At 37.7% G+C, this 22,493-nt stretch overlaps 1 protein-coding gene across 1 annotated transcript in view; it reads right to left on the reverse strand.

Annotated features, from left to right (window-relative positions):
* Nucleotides 1-3,882: 3,882 nt before the first annotated feature.
* Nucleotides 3,883-22,493, reverse strand: part of LOC139712876 (oxysterol-binding protein-related protein 11-like) — a 31,657-nt gene continuing 13,046 nt past the window's right edge. Inside the window, exons 8-17 of the mRNA XM_071624656.1 lie at nt 14,766-14,899; nt 14,131-14,261; nt 11,716-11,801; nt 10,892-10,973; nt 10,035-10,272; nt 8,927-9,037; nt 7,588-7,748; nt 6,511-6,627; nt 5,005-5,166; nt 3,883-4,336 (exon numbers count right to left, since the gene is read on the reverse strand). Of these exons, the coding sequence (XP_071480757.1) occupies nt 4,214-4,336; nt 5,005-5,166; nt 6,511-6,627; nt 7,588-7,748; nt 8,927-9,037; nt 10,035-10,272; nt 10,892-10,973; nt 11,716-11,801; nt 14,131-14,261; nt 14,766-14,899 (1,345 nt within the window). The 3' untranslated portion in view covers nt 3,883-4,213. The remainder of the gene's footprint in view (nt 4,337-5,004; nt 5,167-6,510; nt 6,628-7,587; nt 7,749-8,926; nt 9,038-10,034; nt 10,273-10,891; nt 10,974-11,715; nt 11,802-14,130; nt 14,262-14,765; nt 14,900-22,493) is intronic.

Below are 22,493 nucleotides of genomic sequence, written 5' to 3' on the forward strand. Positions count from 1 at the left end.
CGATGAAATGACTGATTTGATCGTAACGAAATAGGCCATGCGACACTTGGCACCCCATACACAACTACGGTCTTTGTCCATGGTTTAAACCATGGTTTCAATTGTACCACCTTCGTGAATTCGGGCCATTGTGTGCATTGATTGCTGATTGGCACAGAAAACTCCATAGCATTGTACACACACTGTCCAAAGTCCCTGGCTCAGAAATGGTTAACAATGATCAGGGATGCCAGTAAGAATGAAAGAAAGGGTCTGAAATGCATCCACATGAAGCTACAGTAACACAGTATATGAAAGAGTCTGAACTTTGATACTACCAGGGCCTAAATTCAGGTTTTGCCGGAAAACTGCATAGCATCCTTGAATGACATCAAACAATAGGGGCCAATTGAAGAAGCAAGCTGGACTAAAAATCTCAAAGCTTTCAGCTGTAACACGTCTGCCCTGACTTCATCACGACTCAACAAGCCTTCTTTTGATTGTTTCGCTTCGATGCAGCAACCATGGCATGGGGGTAAATGCATTCATGGCACTTTTCTTTTCATATGTGGTATTCATTTACATTCCTGTGTAGAGCGGAATGATATTTTACAACTTTAAAACTAGCATTCATTATGACATATTTACATGTTCTAGAATTATCTTGGGGGAGGGGAGTGGGAAAAAATATGCTAAATATCTTGATTCTACAACTGAAGAGAAATAGATGCTAAGTAAATGCTTGAGTAGGATACATTAGGACACCAAACAAAGATCAAATTTTGATAATTGAAGTATGCACTGGGTACTTTTCATATGAAATAGACAAACGAATCACTTCACTTTCGCATTTTCATCAAGGCAAAGGTCTCTACCAAATTATTTACATGGCTGACTCAGACGATTCTTTGCCAAGTTTGCATATTCTGCTCAAATAAACAACCCTCCTTTAAAGTAGAATAAGAGAGCAGCATTTTTATTCTTTTTTTTTTTTTGACAGAACCCCAAATTAGACTGGCATTGCATCTTTCCACTGTGAAGTGAAGTGGCTGAGATAAAATATATCTTTGTACATATACAACAGCACATTCACCATTTAGTTGTGCCAATATGTGGGACTGCAGGTAAAGTTGGGACAATAAAAAAGGGTAGACGTCTGCTAAAGATCAAAGAAGAATACTTGAACAAAAGATAGACTGCACATGACAACAGCGTGATGTGAGCAGAAATGAAATCTGAAGGCAAATATATAAATAGTGAATACAAGTCTAATCACAGACATACATACGGGAATACACGATCTACATATTATGTAGGGCCTAGGTGTATGCACTGACTGTGCGTTGGCCCTACATCAGTTAGTGTTAGCAATACATCAGAATGCAACTTAAAACTATGAAACAACCAGCGAGAGAGAGAAAAAAGTAAGAAATAAGCAAACAGACAACAAAACACATAAATTAACTTTTGAGTGTGAAAGGACACTGTTTCTACAGTGTACAAGTAGAGTCATGATTCCATAATCATCAGCTTGGAGAGAAATTTTAATTATGGAATTGATATATTTCTGTATGACCCAATCAGATTCTTAAAACAATTCTTAGTGCAGCCTCTGGTTATTGTTCACTTATACTACACTCATTTTACACACAATAATTTAATGACAAGATCAGTTTTATACGTAACCCTTTACACTTTCAACACCTTACATTTGTGACCCGCTACAACAAAATGGTCCTAAAGTCGCGCACAGTCGAAGCCGTGAAAATCGAGTCTGAAGTTAGAGCATCAAAATTGGTCAAAACTTATGATTTTCTGAATTTGACATATCATTAGAGTCTGACATGTCTTCTATCATCTGTCGAAATTTTGATGCAAAATGGTGAAAGGAAAGACCAAAAAATAGCGTTTTTCTGGGCCATGTTTTTTGGCGTTTCAACGAAGCAGAAACTGGTTCGAACATTTGGATTGAGCGCCACACATAGGCTCCGCCCCTAACAACGACCAGAGTGATATCATTGGTCAGTTTGCTGCTTGCCGCTAACCGAAGCGTGAAGCTCGCACACTGCCCAGTCGACTGGTGCGTGCGGGCGGGTTACGCTATGCCTAGCCGCTTCTCCTGACATCCTGGTCACTGATTGGTCGGTGAGGAGACCGCCGACGCTGTGTTTGAATGAGCATTTCGGGGGTTGCTAGGGCTTACCTTCTATTGTCCGGAGGTGAATACTGACTTGCGTGTCTCTTGATTGTGATTGCATCGCAAGGAGAACTTTTAGGGCGCTTTTCTCGAAACAGTGATTTCCCAGTTGTCTTGACATGCTCTCTTTTAAACATCGATATCTCCGCAGCCGATTATTTTCATAAGACGTGTTATATATCAATTTAAAGCAGAAAGATTAGGGAATTGTGTCATGCAATTTTCAAATAATCGACCTCGCCCGACTTTAGGATCATTTTGTTGTAGCGGGTCACATTTCGCCCTCAAGTTATGTGTACACATTACATTTTGCCCCTGTTCAGACTTCACACATAGGCCTCCACTGTAATCCTTTCACATTTCATATTTCACCTTCAAGTTAATTTCACACTTCTCTTCTTACCCTTTCAACATTTTACACATTATCCTTGAAAAACACATTACATCTATCTTTTTTTAAAATCTTTTACACAGGATCATATACTCTAAGCTTCACTTACCCTGTAGTTTACACTTTACCCCAAGGTCATGCTTCATGTTGGCTAACAATTTGTTTCAGCTTCAATTTCCAACCTCTTTTACAATGCATCACTGTGGTTAACCCTCTTGTGTTTAGGCATATAGCTCAACCTGCTAAGCTTTTTCATCAACAGTCAGTCATCCGTCCAAACTAGACCTAGTTGTAAAGTTAGCAAGCCCACTCAGGTGTAACAATGCATCTCAGTCCAGCAGGCAGGCCATGATGTCACAATAGGGATTAGGGGGGATTAGCTAATCTCTATTCATTGACAGTTACCTTCCAGACATCTGTGACAATCGCTGAAGAAAACACTCTAACATGTGTGGCAATCAGTGAACAGAGGACAGTATAGGTTAGTACAGCTAAGTGAGAATGATGCAGTAATTCAAGGAACTATTGACCAAGAAAGCTAGAAAGAATTCTGTACTAATGAAAATTGGTAAAAATTCAAAAAAGCTTGAATAATGCACCGTCAGGGTAGTAGGCCTATTGGTTGAAGGAAAAACACACAAACACTTTTTCCTTGTTTTGGTTTTTGAGCAAAAGTGGCAATATTTTCTCCCAAACGCGTTGTCAAGCTGTTGCCCTTACAGTATCAATGATGGTGCCTTGCAGGATCAGAAAAAGACTGACTTAAAATTGTGAGACATTCATGGTACTGGGGGTTCCACATACATATTCACAAAATAAAACACTTGTCAGTGATTATTATGTCCTGCAACACTTTTCGTTCCTCCCTTTCAATCTTGAGTGCAAATTTTGATCAATATTTGTATTAATTTGTATTTCAGTATTTTCCTTTCTTTTTCTGTGTGCTTGCTTTTATCTATTATTGTTATTATTATTATCTTTTTTAAGGTTTGAAGGCATGTGATTTGATAAACTGAATCCAAACTTTGAGAGCTAGGAGCTTAGCAGATAGCTAGAACATTTTGGGTAACGTGAAGAACAGGAAAAGCTTGACAAGCATTATTCGAAATACTGTCTTTTTGTCAAATTTGACTGCTTCCTGCCACACATTAAATCATAAAGGTCAAGGGGGTATTTCAATGTCCCCCCCCCCCCCCTCCCCCCCCCCCCCCCCCCCCGTTTGAAGAGATTGGAAGAATCCACTGCATAAATAATTCCTAATACTGCATTGGACACCTGACACAACTATATCATATAATCAAGGGGGGTGGGGGTGGACAGCATGTTGGTTTACATTCCTACCAGCAAATACTGAATGATCAAAACCAATGGCGATATTTGAATCAAACTTGATACATCACATGCAACATAGAAAGATGTAATAAGATGACAGCGAATAAATCAGAAATACTGAATAAGAATCATAACCATGTCATTTAGTGTTATTGTGTGATGTGCACTGTGTCATAATTCCCAACATTTTAAATTCTTTAGAATAAATACCTCTGCTCTTGTTTATTGTCACGCAAAATAGAATACAAACTATGGAGCTCCCCCCTGGAATGAATGGAGTCTTCCATCACAGCTGGTGGCTGTACTACAGTCTGCTATTGCTTGAGAATGTTGTTGTAGACCCATCCATTGTTACTTGTAGGGGAGAACAGCTTGGTTTGCCATGAGGTATTGGTCTCCAGCCTAATCTTTTTCTCCTGCCTCTGTCTCTCCTCCAGCTGAGTGGAATACACAAAGATCAACATAAAAATAACAATAACAACAACAATAATATTATAATTATGTTATATGGACTGGCCCTGAGGGCAATACAACATTTATTGCCTGAACTAGCATTATGTTGCCCGACTGGAAGACTAGGGCAATATGATTATAGCGAGGACGATAACATTAATGTTGTTTCAACCGCAAAAAGCCAGTCCATATCATTATCCAAAAAATCAGACATCTGGAGCAAACTTGAAAAAAAAAAAGACAATTAATGAAATCGCATCTTAAATTTCATTTCAAATAGAGAGAAATTAAAACAGGGTTTTCATTGTCATTGTGTTAGTCTGTCTTTGTACTAATGTGACGCTTTTTTCAATGCATTTATCTGTTTTTTCTTTTTGCTGGTGCAGCTGAATTATTATGATGCAAAAATAATCAAAGAATGTTACATGAAATAGCAGAAATTATACCAGTAATGATAGTACATGTAATAGTAGTAGCAGTAGTAGTAGTAGTAGTAGTAGTAGTAGTAGCAGTAGTAGTAGTAGGAGTAGTGGTAGTAGTAGTAGTAGTAGAAGTAGTAGTGGTAGATTTGGGAAGCAGTAGTGGCAAAAATAAAAATGAGAAATGGTGAAATTTGACGGAATATGTGTGAAGGAGAATAAGTGATTCTTACATATCTCTTGTGTTCCGTTGCTGTGTTAATGTCGCCCTCTTTAAGGCTGTTCGTGACATGCTGCCAAAGCCGTCTCGACTCGTACTCGCCCTGCAAGCTGATTGGACGAACTCGCTTGGGGCAGCCAAGCTGCTTGGCCGTGTCGATGACCCTTCGCTCACCCTGAGGGGAAGGCAGAGTGTCCGTTAGTCTTTTGGGGTAACTATATGTATAGGGAAATTTCATCCTGATATCAAGAGCGATGGTATAATTTTAGCTGAGATGGGGACTTCAGATTTTAGATTTTTGCGAGAAAATTAGAAACCACTGAATATGAAATATTAACGAGCATACAATTCTAAGAGGAATTCAAAGTTTATTTCTTGAAAATTGGTTTTAAAATGACTGAGATATGCAAAAACAAAGTAAAAGACAGTGGTCCTAATAAAAGGTGGGTCCCACCTTATAAAAGGACTTCTTTGTTTCTGGATATTTCAGCCATTTCAAAACTGATTTTCCTCAAATTAACGTTTAATTTTTCTTGGAAATAGAACTGTGTGCTCTCTTTTATTTCGTAAGCGGTTTCTATTATCTCACAAAAAAGTTGGAAACCTAAAGCCTCATCTGAACCAAACCTACACCATCCCTTTAAGCTGCTTTGTCTAAGAAGACAAAACTAAGAGGAGTAGTTAGATTGGTGAATTTTAGATACAAATATCAGACATACACATACAAAAGTTATAAGCAGCACAAGTATAGACAGTACGACAAATTGTCAGCTATGTGAGCTAGGTGTTGACAAGCTCTCCATTTGGTTTGTACCAAAAAAGAAAAATCACAAATTTCAATTTTTCTCCCCAGAAAATGTTTCTTTAGAGCTGCTCTTGCTACTGTAAAACGAGGAATTTTCGCGTGCATTTTAATTTCGCGAATTTCGCGAACGCCAAGATTCGCGAAATTAAAATGCACGCGAAAGTCCTTGTTTACACTATATGCATTGAACGCCAGTGGCACTTCACGAAAATTTTATGCCACGAAAAAGGCTGTCGGTTCCAATTTGCGAAAAATTCATGCCGCGAATATATCATGTTTTACAGTATATGATAAGAGTGGTATGGTTTTGCATGTCGCGCCAGCAGATAACTGTCTGTCTGTACCCAAATATTTGAAAATATATTCATATCTTAGTTTCCCTCCATCTACACAAACACATTCAGGTTAGGCAGTTCAATCAATCAACGTAAAACAAAGCAAACAAACCAACACATGAATAATAATCATATGATGTTGCTGATGATGATGATAATAATAATAACAACAATAATAATCATCAAATTAATGGTAATGATAATAAGGGTAATAATAATAATAATAACAAGAATAATAAGAAATATATAATTTTCCTAAAATATAAACATATGAGAATAAATGAATGAATAAAAGAGTGCTAATTTTGGGAAAAAATATTAAGAATTATACCAATAAATAACCAATCAAGGGGATTATTATTTGTATGATTCTACTCACCGAAGCGTAAGTGATCTCCAACGTTCCGTTCCACTCGCCCTGCGCTCGACAAACGATCTGATTGGTCGCATTCTTGACCTCTGCACTCAGACGATGAACTTTGCCTCCATAGAAGGGCTGAAGGCCATGATGTAGAAAGAGGTCAATAGAGGGCGGTATTACTCAACTGGAAGTACATTTATTTTAATAAAGATCCTCATCAATCACCTGAACCAGATAGTACAAGCTTATTTTATGAAATATCGATCTAGTTTGACATAGACTGCAGGAAAAACCTTCCCAACAGCAGCTTGCTCTCTCTTTCAATAGGCCTACGCTGAAAAATAACGGACATGTTTGCTTCGACTTAAAGGGATCGTATAGTTTTGGTTGAGACCTATTAATTTCAGGTTTCTAACATTTCTTGGTGAGATAATGAAAAACCTCATATGAAATATGAAAGAGCATGTAATTCTATGAGGAATTCAAGGTTTATTTGATGAAAATTGTTTTTGAAATAGCTGCAATATCCAAGACAGGGCGATTCTAATAAAGTGTGGGACCCACGTTTTATTACGATCGCTTTGTTTTACTTTGTTTTTGGATGTTTCAGTCATTCCAAACCCGATTTTCATCAAATAAACTTTGAATTCCTCTTAAAATGGTATGGTCTGTACTATTTCATAAGTGTTTTTCGTGGTATCTCGCAAAAACTTAAAAGCCCAATTCTCATCTCCACCAATACTGTACCATCCATTTAACAGCAGTGCATCAAATGCAGTGTGAAAATGGCACCTTTACCTCCAACCATATCTTTGAATTGCCTCCAAATTTATTCGTACGAAACTTTAGCACTTCAATCAAACCTTAACCTTGAAATACAGCTTTAATATCTAGAAAAGGGGAATTTTTTCTTTATCCCCAGATTTCGTCTTGCAGCATTACTGAGCATGGCTTCAAAGAGTAGAGGAATGGTAGACATTCCATTGCAATGGATTAGAACCCAAAACTTGTGTGTTTGCATGGATTATGAAGAGTTTCCACTCCATCTACATGTGCGACATTCCTCGACAAGAGAAGGTGGACGACTCTTCTCACCTTCGTGTGGAAGACGACAGCTGCTGAATAGTTGGTCTGTGCACAGTGGATGTTAACCTTCCCTCCCAGCTCCATCCAGGGAATGGTGAGAATGGACCGTCCGTATGCATTGGGAAAACTTAGTGTGTACACTTCTCCATGGTCCAACACATGGACCGAACCTGACACAAAAGACAATGAGTGGGACTATAATAAGCATGGGGCATTAGGAGATGGGTGCAGCAGTACATATGCCTTGAACAAGCAAACACAACCTCACATCTTCTCACAAAAATGTCTTTAGATTTTAAAACAACAAACCTCAGGCTACTTTATTCTTTACGAATAAATCAGTGGTAAGATGGCGACCATAGAGAAATGATACAGTGTAGGATGGGGTGGGGTTGGGGGTCACTGAAGTCTGGTTGGCAGCCTTGTTGAGGCAAAAACACTTGCATTTATATCTTACATATACATCTTAGGCATGCACTATAAACGATACCCAATGTACAGAATGGCTGCAAGACGGATCATTTCAAGTGTAACTTTGATTCAGACCTGATGAACAACTTCTGCTCTAGATCCTTAAAAAAAAAAAGAGGAAAATTGCATACTGTAACTTTCTTATTTCACATGAAAGTCTGTTATCCCGTCTGTGTGATTCTACTCTCTACATAGGACTACACATACATGTACGTACAAAAATATATGAAAGCAAAATCAAACATTGAGTGGAATTGTACTTCAACCCTTACTGTGCATTGTTCAGCAACTGGTTCAAATGCTTGCAAATTAATTGTCAAAGAATAGAGGTAATCTATATCCTCCTAATCCCTATTATGTCACCATGGCCTTCTTGTTGGACTGAGGTGCATTGCTACATCTGAGTGGGCTTGCTAACTTTACAACCAGATCGAGTTTGGATGAACCTAACGGCTGAAGGCTGATGATAAAGTCAGAGACTCCAACCCCAAGCACCTTCTGATCTGGAGATTCTCCCGCCTGAAACCCCTAGCAAACAGGACTCCAACTTGATGTGCGCGAAGCACGAAGTTCCTTGTGGCCGGGGTCCAGCTATATAGGGTTCTAGATGTTATCTCGTGCTATCTAAGCTTGTTTTTTCAACATACAATGACAATAAGTAAGAAATCATTTCAAGCTGGAGAAATTAAATCTCAAGCGGGAGAACGGGAGATTTTGCAAAAATGGGCTTGCGGCGGGAGATCTCCCGTCGAAAGCGGGTGAGATGGAGTCTCTGTAAAGTTATTCAAGTAAAGCCATGTGCCAGGGAACACAAAGTAGCTAATTAATTAGTCTATTTGCACTTGTGAAATATCTCTGTCTGAGCTCGCAAACTTACATTCACCAATCATGTTGACCCCTATTGACATCCCGAGGAATTTTGACTTAGTCCAGACGTAGGCATTCATGCACAGGTTCTTTGATGGGCATTCCGCATAGAATGCTGAAACTGTTGGGGGGGAACAAAGAGCAAAGAACAAAAATGGTCAATGTTCCAATACAAGGTACCTCAAAGAGATGTATGTGAGGTACAAGTACCTCAAGTAAATGTGTACCTAAGTACAAGTATATAGATGTATAAAGGTACCTCACGTACATCCCTGAAATAAAAGCTATGCACTTGTTGGAAATAATCTTCTTGTTTAAAGATTGATGATACAAGAAGATCTATTCCATTGTGTTAGCAAAAAATTAATAATTTCATATCTAACTAAATTGTGATATCTATATGATTGAAACGTTAAGCTGATATCATATTGAAACTGTCTTGAACCTTACGATATATCGGCTCTCCCTCCCTTATACCACTAATCTGCACATGAAGGCTTATACGATGAAACCACATTTTATCGGGAATACAATGAAATTTTGAAGAGTGCAGGTTAATTCCTGCAATTAATTGAAACATCAGGTTGAGTAAGCTTGAATTCTTTAGCTAAGAACAATTTTACGAACAAAGCAGATCATTCTTTTCCATCACTATATTAACTTTTGCAATCCTAGCAAAGTATGCAGTGTTTTTTTTTTCTCATTATACATTTATTCACAATTACATTTTGTATTACACAATATGACTTGCACTTCTTAGATTTTGTCAAAACAAGATATTTTTCAAGGGTATGCATAGCATTATGTATTATCTTTTGTTGGAGAAAAATAAAGTATTAATCTCAAAAAAAAAAAAAAAATTAGCGATAAAAGTATATAATTTTGGGTGCGAGTACAGTGGTAGCGATAACAAAGAAGTTGTTTGTTTAAAATTTTCAGTAATATCATTAACAGTGTCACAGTGTAATCATATAAAGACTATGGGTTAGAGGAGCTATTAACCCGTTGAGGAGAAGTCCCAAGTATACTCGGGCAAATGTATATGGGAAATGCATTTTGTAGCAAAATCAGTCTGTCCTCAATGGGTTAAAGCAAGAAGTCACATGACTATTACACACCTGGAGGATGATGGGATACCTGCTCCGCCACAAATGTCACCCGATCCTGTGACCTCCCGACATGGGAGGCTCCGCCCACTCCTCCCCCTAAACCCATTCCGTCCCCCACTGATTGGTGGTCGCCATTCAGAGCGGAGTCGCCCGATTGGCCGACGGAGCCTGCAGTGGACGGCACATCCCACGAACAGTGGAAAGTCTCGCTGAGGATTGGGTTGTATGGTTTCTTGGCGAGTGACCCCTGGGGGTCAAAGGTGACAAGAAAAGGTCACTAATAATTCCATAAGTTTGCCAAAAGGCCAGCACTGAGATTTAGTCATGGGCGAACAGCTTTGAACTATCGTTTTCTAATTAACTATGAAAGATTCATTATAGGACAAATGAAGTTTTCAATATCTTGACACATGCAGATGAGTTATATGTAAGAAAAAAAATTCCTCAAACTTACAAACCATGTATACCATGTACAGAAAAACATCTTTCATAATCACAGATCTGTTGCAACTTTTCCGAGACACGAGTACAATGACACATCAGCAAAAATTACCATTTAAACAACTTTTTTTTCAAAGGTTTTTCATAAGATAGTTCATAAGCGATTTATCATTTCTAACTTTGTCAGGCTATCTCAAACATAAACAAGTCTTTTAATATCATAAAACTGGAAAATCAAGGCGCAAAACTTTTGCTGCATTTTTTCCTGTAATTTGATATAAACAACAATTAAATCATGAAATATATTGATGAAAAGAAATCAAACAGTACATCATATTGCCTCTGACAACTCGGCAAAAACAGGTGCAATACTGATCCACAAGGACTGTGTTGAGTGAACAGGAAGTGAAACCCTTTGAACTGACCTTTCTACCGACGTGGAATGAGCACAGGTAGTATTCTACCACTGCGAGCATGCGAGCCTCGGCAGTTGGTAGCGTTGGAATTCTGTGAGAGAGAGCAAGAGGAATTGTGCGGTGAAAGTTTACGCACAATAGTAGATATGATTGCAAAATGAGACATGTAGTAGTAGCTGATACGATTACAAGAGAAATGGAGTATTAAAAACAAAAAAGATGATCCTAACTAATGGGTCACTTTGCATTTCAACTTCATCATGGCTTTAGATTAGAATTGACAACAGGGTAGTAAAGGGAAGTCTTGAAACCTGTTTACTACAATTTTTTTTTCCTCTCTAGTACAACCACTTTTGCAGCTGCCCTCATACATGTGTGTGTGTGTGTTTACTTGTGTATGTGTATGTGTGTGTGTGTGTGTGTGTGTGTGTGTGTATGTGTGTGTATAATATGGGTCCCGAGCATGTGGAAATGTGTCTCTCACTGTTTTGTATCACCCGTGTGCTACTATACACTGTCATCCATTATCAAACAATAGTGTCAAACGTGACTGCCTTCACCAATGAACAAAATTTGACATTGCAAGAAACCTCTTCATGCTTTTCAAAACTTGTACATTGCAATATCAAATCAGAAAGTTAAATCTTATCCAGCCAAGTGCAACAAAGCACTTGTGCAAAAATGTCTACTACCACAGTATTTCCCAGACAAAGGAGGCCTTCATACATATATTTTTTCTTTTCTTTTCTGACAAAAGCTGAAGAGAGAGTTAAACTTTTCAGAATTAAGGGAAACTTGGTTGCTCTGTTTCTATTCATGCAAGCTTGTAATACCTGACAAACATGTGAGGTAATGCCATGAAGTCTGCAAACATCTCCAGCAGGGACCGCCTCTCCAGGATGAACGTTGGCAAGACAACCTGTATGAAGAAAAACAAACAAACGGCAACAAATAAATACACACACAAATATACAACAAACACATTTATATGTTATGAAAGAAAGATATTATTCAGAGGGGTGAAGGTTTAGGTGTGAGTTTCTTCAATTTGTCTCCCTCTACAGATTAAACTTGTTAAGATCGCAACTGCTGATCTGTAAATTAACAAACATGTCAGAAAAATGGAACCAGTGGGACTCGAACCTGTCATCTACTGCTTTCTGGGCAGCGGCACTACCACCAGGCCATCCCTGGTTGCCAGCAGTTGCAATCATAACAAATTTAATTCGTAGAGGGAGACAAATTGAAGAAACTCACACCTGACCACACTTATGTGTTTCTTGTATCAAGACAACCAGCATCAAGAAATCAAAAATAACAACTGAATATGCACACAAACACATTCATATTTCTATATTGTGAGGAGTGCACCTACTAGCATCATGGATTCTACTATCTTTGGTTTCACACTTTCATTATGCAACTGAAGATATGCAGCAGTTGAAGACTTACAAACAGGAGTAAAACAGGAAAAAAAGTGAAAATCACATAATCAAGGAAGCTAAATCAAACTAACAGAAAAAAAGAAAATATACAGTACTCTCCGCATAATCGGGTAGGCTCGAGCAGAGCGTTTCTTACCCGATTAAACGGAGTACCCGATTAACAGAAGAACACGTCTTATTCACAATTGACACACACAATATGTATGTAGATGCATTGTACACTGCACCAAACACCTACACCGTATGCTTAGCACGCGTGCTTGCACGGCACATTACACATACCTTACACTTGCTCTGTCACGAGCAATAATTGACATTCTTTTTATGGACAAACATGTCTTCAGAAAACTTTGTCGTTTTGATTCCTCGCTAACACGCTGGCGTTTTCCGAAATAAACACGTCTCTTTGCGTGCATTAGTCACGCAGAACGTCGCGTTACTTTTTGAGAAGTGACTTGGGAAAAGTAAAATTATGGAGCTAGTGAATAGCCTAAATTTTCGTCGCAAACTTCTCGTATTGTGAATGTTGTTGCAGAGCAAGGGAGGAGCGCAAGTGTGTTCAACTCCTGTCTGTCTATGCAATTGTTAGTGCCGGCTACATGTGTAATGTTCGTTTACGTGTGCCAAGTCGGTACTGGTACATTTGTACATGTGTTTTCATATTTAATCACTTCCCTAATGATGGGTCTTCTTTGCAAATTAAGCAGAGAATGCGATCAGCCGTGGAAAATTTGACATACATGATTTCTTAAAGTGTTATATCTGCAATAAAGTATGGGTAGAAATTAAATTAGAAGAAATTTATTTACCCATTTATGCGGAGAGGCAACCCGATTATCAGGTAATTTTAATGTGCATTGGAACTGATTTTGACTTTACTACCCAATTAAAAGGAGTACCCGTTTAAGCGATACCCGATTACGCGGAGAGTACTGTACTTCAAAAACAAATGTCTTAGTCTACAGGTATAATGTGTATTTTTTGTTTTGCTGTATCTATATAACACGGTTACAAAGGAAACCAAGTGGGTGTGAGCAGTGATTTACTTTTTTACACTAAAGGTCAAGGTAACAATCAATCCTACTAATTTGGGGCAGTAAAACAAAAGTGCAGCAAAACCCTGCTATAACAAGCTTGCTTACGACAAGATATTGCCTTTCATGGGGTGAATTTCGCAGTTTGGATTTTCCATCACTGTAGCAAACTGGTCTCCATTTTAGTACACTTGCAATGAGGTACCAGTTACAACAAGGTAAACTTGGCAATCCCCGCAACCTTGTTATAATAAAGTTTCCCAGTATTGAGCGAGGGATTCATTAGCCTTTTGTCAAGGCCCTCTCGCTGTATGGTGGAGAGAGCCCAACTGAGTGGGGTTACGCGAGGGCCTTTTGAGATCTGCTTCACATCCTCTTGTTTATAGCCCTTTGAATTACTGACTTTTGCTCCCCGATTTTGGGAGCAAAAATCTACCAATCAGGGTGTCTGTCTGCCCGAGCCTGATTTGCATACAGCGAATGCATGCCACAGACCTCCACGTAGAGTGGGAAGATGTGTGTGAACAGGCCAGACAACACCACCGAGACAGAGGATGTGGGAAGGCCGCCATTCCATTGGTCGACTGGAATCCGTTAATATGAATATTCAGTAGGGTTCATGTGTCATGAATAACAATGTGAGAAGCAGATCTCAAAAGGACTTCGTGCTGTCGCACTCGGCTGGACTCGCTTTACTTGCCCGTCACAGCGAGAGGGCCTTGACAAAAGGCTAGTGATCCAAGAGACTGCTGAGAAGTGGACATCTCACCTTTGTAAGGTCCATTCCCAGTTTGAGTTGTGACAACAGGTGGAGGATGATGCTCTTGTGTTCTTCCACTCCTCCCAAGTCCTTATCTGCATCGTCGTCGCCGTCCGGTACCTCATCATCGGGGTTGACCACTAGAGATGACAGATACAGACTTTAACCCTCTGTGTGCGACATTCATTCATTTCCTGGCCATAGGTTTGTGTGTGAAATTTTTGCAAATTTGACTTACTGGCAGAGAAAGGGTAAACTAAAAACAAGGTTCGATCGTGTTTCTTCAACGCAATATTTTCCATGGTGTAATCTTGTTGTACATACATATAAAGTATAATGTTTTCGTCATGGGTGGTCATACCAAGTTCCTGCCTAATAAAATGTACTTGCAAAATAAAACCAAACTTGTGAGGAAGGACACACTCTAATAATTGCTAATGCAAAGAGCAGGAGAAGCAAAAAAGGAGGAGCAGAAGAAAAAGAGGAAGAGGAGAAGAAGGAGGAGGAGGAGTAGGAGGAAGAGGAGGAGGAAATACAAGCAGAAGAAGAAAACAAAAGAAGAAAACAAAGAAAAAGAAACAGAAGAAGATGAGGAAGAAGAAGAAGGAGAAGAGGAACTAGAAGTTGTCGAATGCCAGCTGGACACCTACTTGGAACATTGTGAGACGTGTTGGAGTTGGCTGCTGATGATCTCGTCGCTAGGTGACCCGAGGTGGACGAGGCAGCTGCATTCTCAGCGCCTGGCTTGGTGTCGGGTAGGTGTGTTCTGATGTCCACGCTGCAAGAACAAACATATTACCATGACAACATCTTTGGCTCTCCAACTCATCTCTGTTCTTGTTTAACCCATTGGCTTGAATTCACGAAGGTGGTACAATTGAAACTATGGTTTAAACCACTGACAATTTGTGTGGAGTGCCAAGTGTCGCATGCCCTATTTCATTACGAAATCAGTGTTTCGTCAACAAAATGATCATTTCGTAATGAAATAACAACATTTCGTTGACGAAATGAGCATTTCATTAACGAAATGAACATTTTAGTCAACGAAATGGTCATTTCGTCCAAAATGACGGATTTTGTAACGAAACAAGCCATGCGACACTTTGCTCTTCATACAAAATGTCGATGGTTTAAATCATGGTTTCAATTGTACCACCTTCATGAATTCGGGCCATTGAGGACAAGTCCCGAGTATACTCGAGCAGGGGTCTATGGGAAATGTGTGTTGTAGCAAAATCAGTCTGTCCTCAACGGGTTAATAATGTTGTAGCACAGTCGACCTCATCTTAGTCAACCTCGTATAAGTTGAAAGATAGGCTAAGTCGATGAAAAATTCTAACTAGGTGGACACAAACATGTGCTAATTCTATTGTGTAAGTCAAAAGTTGGGCAAGTTGAAGGATTTTCCCCATTTCCCTTGGGTTCGACTAAGGCTAGGTTGGCTGCAGTTTTGAAAAGTCCTGACACGACAGTTCTGTAGGGCCATAGAAAACAGAATGTTTTCTCGTGAGAGTGTGTGTGTGTGTACAATTGGTTTGTCTTTCCATACTGATGGAGTCAAGAATGAGTTTGTAAGTTGTTTTTGTTTGTTTGTTTGTTTGCTTGTTTGTTTGTTGTTGTTTTTTTCCGGGGGGGGGGGGGGGGGGGGGGGGGGCAGTGTGGAAGGCTGGTCTTGTCATTCCTGTTGCTTGTCATGACGGCCTTTATTGACAGGTGAGCATGTGGTTGGTTGAACTGATCTCACATCACACTGTGAACCAACACTGCAATAGATGGGATTTACGTTGCTTTCACAGCATCACACTGCACTTGCATGTTACCTTTGATACATCATGCAACATGATAAATGCTGGATGCTGACTGGGAGGTGCGCGTAAAGCGCAGAAATATTCACCAGAACACCATTTGAACATCTGACACATAAATGCAACAAATACACAAACATGCTCCGGTATAACAGACCATGCACTGAACATGTGAGTGTGGTACATACAACATCATCTACACACAACTTTTACAATGTGTATATTAGCAGGATCACACAAGTGTTGCATATACAATCAAGGATACTACTTACAGAGATTTCCAGAAAAAATTGAAGTCCTTATCTCCACAACGCGATGACACGCTACTGTTCCTACCCATGAAGGATTTTAGTTGGTGTACATGTTTTTGCATGTTGTTATTTTCTTTTTTTTTTAATGTAATGTCAGTTGTTCATTGTAGTATTGCACTAATAGTAAGTGTTGTCTTGTACTATTGCTCGAGTATTCTTTTTTTTTTAGAAGTGACTGTGTAATATTCTCCTTTCACATGGTGTTAAACTCTATTCCAACAGTGTTAAGCTACACCTGTTGTGTCGAAGTCCACTGCCAGGTGTTAAAAATGTTCCACACATGCTATTTGCTACACTAAGGTCAACTCTCATTACATCCCATTCTTTAGACATTGCACAATATTCATTGATGTCATTAGCATTCATTTGTCAAATATACAACACATAATAAAAGAATATCTATTTTCCAACCACTATCAACAATAATAACAAAATTAATAATTTTGCCTGAGCAAATGAAAATTGAAATGCTGCGACCATTTCAGAAAGGCAAAATTTGATTCAAAGGACTAAGGTCTTTCGTGATTATTTTTATTTAAATTTTAGCTTTCATGAAGAAGCAAAGTATTTAAGAAGGATACAAATGATTTGGCAACTGCTATCTGTGACCCTGCAGAGGTCCCCACTTCTTCCCGGACAAGCCCCCATTTTACTATGAGTTCATACATGTACATTGTACCTTGTTCTCAAAGGACAAACAAACAAAAACCTCTTCACCTTCGTATGCCCACAACCAATGCATGCAGAACTAATAGCTTTCCAGAGGGTCACTTATAACAACATTCAGACATTGAACAGTAGATAAATTCTTGTTAGTACTGTATACAGTCTGACATGCAGGTTACTGTCACATGCAAACAGTTCCAAATCAGGCACTTTCAGACTCAAAATAAATTTGAGAAATATCTCATCAATGGCTTTATTACAAAAGAATTTCGGTCTCTTTTGCAGAGTAGAAAACTCATGATCACAGTTTTTTTTTTCTTTTTTTTTTGTCCAAAGACTTACTGTAAAGTTGTCATTATTCAAAGTAGGCACACAGTAGCATTTGCAAAGGTAGTGATCTAGGGCAAGCATTTTATTACATTCAAAATTCTGCTTACTACTATTACTACTGCTACGGGTACAGTGACACAATGAAGTGAAAACATGTTGAAAAGAGTACACGACCACACTACAGAATGTGTGGTGTATGATTGACTACACAGAGTGTATGACTGACAACACCAGGTGTATGACTTTCTCCACAGGGGGTATGACTGACTAAACCAGGTGTATGCCAGTCCACACAGAATGTGGTACTTACTACACAGAGTTGTATGACTGACTACACAGTGTAAACTACCATGACATAGTAAGAAAACAGGGCATGTTTATGGGTACCCTGTGACACCTGCCTGTTTACAACTACATGCCAGCTGGACAGGGTGGTTTTCATACGGCACATGGCTGCCAACATTAAAAGCAATGAAATTCCAAAGAGCAATCAAGCTGAGTGATTCTAGTGTTTTATGTGCATGTAAATACAAGTGTACCCACAGATAAACCCAGAATCAGAGAAAATATATTCATTATATCATATATATTTAAGGTGTGAATTTTCTTCAATTTGTCTCCCTCTACCTGTTTTCTGACATGTTTGTTAGATTATAGATCAGCAGCAGCGATCTTTAATACAAATTTCTTTTGTAGAGGGAGACAAATTGAAGAAAATGCACACCTCAACCTTCACACCTCTGCTTAAAGGACAAGTTCACCTTCATAAACATAAGGATTGAGAAAATGCAACAATATTAGTAGAACACATCAGTGAAAGTTTGAGGAAAATTGGACAATCTATGCAAAAGTTATGAATTTTTAAAATTTTTGTGTTGGAACCGCTGGATGAGGAGACTACTACAGCTTGCGAGTCATATGCGTACAACAGTATAAAGAAAATGTAAAAGAAAATTCAACATATTTTCACTTTTTTCGCATAATAAAAGAGCACTTGACTTGCCTCTTTCTAAAGGCAGGGGGAATAATATTACCCATAACATTTGTCGGTAACAAGTCAGGGGAATGTGTACTTTTTTCAAAAGGTGGAATTTTGTGAAATTCTCTTTATATTTTCCTTATATTGTTGTACGCATGTGACATCTAAGTTATTCATACACTGCAGTAGTCTTCTCATCCAGCGGGTACTGCACAAAAACTTCAAAAATTCATAACTTTTGAACGGATTGTCTGATTTTCCTCAAACTTTCAATGATGTGTTCTACTAATATTGCTACATTCTCTCAATCCTTATCTTTATGAAGGTGAACTTGTCCTTTAATATTATCTTGCTATCATATGTATTTTATATTTTCTTACAAAGATATGAAGAGAAATCAAATTTTCAGAGAGCCTCTACCAAAATTAGGGAGATTTGGCAACTCTGCATAATTTCACAAGAAGTAAATTCACTCCTCTAATGCAATCTGTAAGCAAGCAGACAATATTGTATGATTGAACAAAGTGATCAAAATTAAAATTCTATTGATAAACTTCAGCCTCTAGGGATACTGGAATGTGTATGGTCAGTTTTACGGTAAAGGGTGTAACTTTCAATTTTTAGCCTTTTGGCCCACCCTGAACACATAGATTTACAGATCTCAAAGATTTTTTCCCATGTGAGTCACCTTATGAGTAGCCACCTTGGGTAGCATAATCAGGTCCAGGTATTGATGCGTTTTGTTTTGACAGTCACATATGTACCCTAAAAATGACTATTTTGTTGCATTGAAATTCATATAACATTTTTGAAATGTTAATAATTTTCTACAGCAACTGCAGAGATCTAATTTTTTATGTTAAAAGCATGGTTGTATGGTCAATTGAAATGACCAAATTAGTTTGGTTTGTATCTGGCCCTTTATTTTAGAATACTATGACTTCAAATTTGAGGTTTCGGAGGCTTCATTTTCCGTTAACAATTGTTTACAAACTTTGATGGACAGTAATGATCAGTGGATGTGTTTTGGTTACTTTCTTTTATGCTGAAAATAATAAGGTACAGCTAAACTTTCGACTTACATCAAAGTTTACTTGATTCTAGGTCTATTTGAAATTTTGTGATGATTTTATTCCATCAAGTGAAATTTCCGTTAGCAGTTTTGAAGCCTCCGAAACAAAGTGTTTAGTCAAATAATATGAATATAGATAAGAGAAGCGACCTAATCTATATGTCAAAATGTAGGATATGGGGCCCTAACCTAATAGACCAAAAATAGTTAAGATCCGCCAAACTCTCTGAAAATAGGAGACAATACAAATTTTCCGTTAACACGTGAAGCCTCCGAGACGCATTGAAGCCTCCGAAACAGCAAAAACATCTAATTTGACATTTCTGATAAATTCTTTGAGTGTCTGCCCCAAATTATGCCATGAAATCATCAACAGACATAGACAGACAACAAAAATAATAAAAACATTATGATACTGCAATAATTTTTTGAGGTAATACACTTCATAGAGAAAAAGTGGTTTCGGAGGCTTCAAAAGGATGTTAACACTGCATTTTTGTGATTTTCTCTGGACAAAATCAAATTAGATTTATTGTTCACCCACCCAATGATCGCTTATGACATATCTAAAGATATTTAATCACATTCAGTTTTCTGGCTGCTTTGTTTACTCACCAATATAGATTTACTATATGATTTACCTATTTTTCTTAAACAGTGCAGACGTGTCCCACATAACTCACCTTTTCATTCAGCAATAAAATATTAGCAGATGAGGATGTTGCCCCACAAATATGTTTAAACAGTGTATATCAACCAAAAAAGACACAATTTACCCATCACTTTCTACATAACATACATGATTTTCATAAAAACATAAGGCATACCAAATTAATTTTCCAGATGTTTCGGAGGCTTCATTTTATGTTAACAGCATGTAAATGGAATGTTCTGATTACAATTTTGTAATTCTAAGTCTATCAAATAACTGTTTGGACTGAATGAGACTTAATGATTCCTCAAGCAAGGTGTAGATAGTTGTTTAAATGTATGAAAAGCATTTATTTTGTAGGTTTCCTTTTGAAACAATGAAACAGGCTAGATATTGTGAGTAATGAAAGTGACTTCCAGCTTGCGTGCATGCCCACATCATGCAACAGTAGTGCAACAAAGCAAGTAGTTGTGGATACATCAATGTTCTTAAGTTGGATAACTCATTTTTACTCTTGAGAGAAGTTGAAGTGTTGTGACCATATTTGTATCACTCTTTTGACTGGTTAGACTTTGATAATGAAGACCAAACAATTACTTGATTATTTAGTGTTAAATACACTTCTTTTTTTTAAAGAACTGAACACTATTCCTGAAGATTCAAGGACTTTAATAGATGGTTATTCAAGAGGGAAGCATACACTTAACTAAGAAATATATTACTTTTGAATTTAAGGTTGTATCTTTTATTCATGATCCAGAGCAAATGGTGGAAAATGCTTTTTGGATTTTTACACTTTCGACTCACTATCATCTGAGTGTAATAGTTTCGAAACACAATCTTTTACATGGCCATTTATAACCCATTGACAAATCCATTCCATTGTTACTCACATGGCATTTGTTTTTGCCATACTAAAATCTTGACTTTTTCAGCTTTCCATTTCTTAACAAGTTCTTTGGCTTTCATTTCCAATACTTATTTGGAGGAAAATAATTAATCAATAAATTTGTGATTGGATTTGAAAATAGCTAACATCTTGCAGATTATCATTTCTGTGGTGTGACTTGGATCACAGGGTACTGTTTTGGAATTTTGACATTTGATTACTTCATTCAGACAGGTTTTCATATCAATCTGTATGTCAGATCTGATGCATGTAAGGTGCAACACAATCTTGATACTATACCCTGATTGATTTTCCATACTTTATCATGCTAGCAGTGACCACTTGATTATTTTTGATTAAACAAAATGTAACTTGTGTTACGAAACATCTCTTCGCATACATGTGTGAGACTCTATGACATGTTTGCGGATGTAGTTCTCAGTGCAGTAAATGGACAGTAATGGTTGGGAGAGGATTGTTTATAAATGACATATATAGACCTCTACTTATAAATAGCCTGTTGCCATGGGATACATGTAGTTTACATGGGTGGGTGACTGGAGAAGTTATGTTCATGAAGAACAATATTGACATGATTGAAATCTTTATAATCTGTTTAGTCCTGGCTTTTCTGGAAAAAGTTACAAGCCCCTAACTATTTTGAAATTCAAAGGGTTAAAACTGTAGTCTGTGGGTTTATATACTATTTAAAACAAACTTGTGGGTTTCTAGATATTTTTAAACACATTTGCTGCTTTTTAATTTTTTGCTAAAAAGGTTGTCATTTTTAGAAACAGTAAAAGTTCTGTTAGCAATTTCTCAATGCGTACCTTCAAAAACAGGCCTCCTAGCTGTCACAGGAGTCACACTAACTGGAATTTTATAAAATAACTATAAAAAAAGAAGCCTTTGAAGAATTAAAAAAAATAAATAAATAAAATGATATGAAACAGGGGTGACTTGTATACCACAGAAAAAGAAAGTAAAGTTCTAACTATCATATATTATAGGGAACTATACATTTGGTCAACATTTTTTTTTTTTTTAATTCAAATTCGTACACAGTCATGGGTAGGGTATGTACATTTATCTTTTCAACAGGCGATTCAAAAAGATGAATGGGATCTTGACCATTTCAATTTCTATAGAGCTCCATGATAATATCACCAATATATTGATTATTCCAACTCCATTTTGATGATGACAGTTTGATGATGACCCTTACATGGAATGGCTGATCGGTGTTTAAGATTGCTGTTCTATGACCATGATCACTGCATTTGATAGCTATAGTAGGGGGTATCAGGCATGGTCATATGCAAAAGAATGTTTATAAGCCTTTTTCCCCTTTCTATATTTTACAATGCTATGCTGTAATCTAACCGTCATGCCATCACATAGTCTATTTTCTATCCCTTTCTCATCAACAGTTGAAATTGATTTCACATGTATATAAAACAATTATGATGGATGGTTTATGTCAATATACATCCCACAAACTGCACTTATAAAGCAAGCAAACATAATCTTTGCATTAAGTCTATAGCTACAGTTCTAACTCATTGAAAGTAATTCTTACTGCATTATGATGAAAAGTTTGACAAATGCATACAGCTGTACATGTGTGTAGCCTAATCATGTTCTGCATTGCCAAAGTCATGGATA

Source organism: Diadema antillarum, unplaced genomic scaffold (genome assembly GCF_040938485.1).
Source record: "Diadema antillarum isolate AM-2024a unplaced genomic scaffold, OU_Dant_1.0 seq00001870_RagTag, whole genome shotgun sequence".
NCBI lineage: Eukaryota > Metazoa > Echinodermata > Echinoidea > Diadematoida > Diadematidae > Diadema > Diadema antillarum.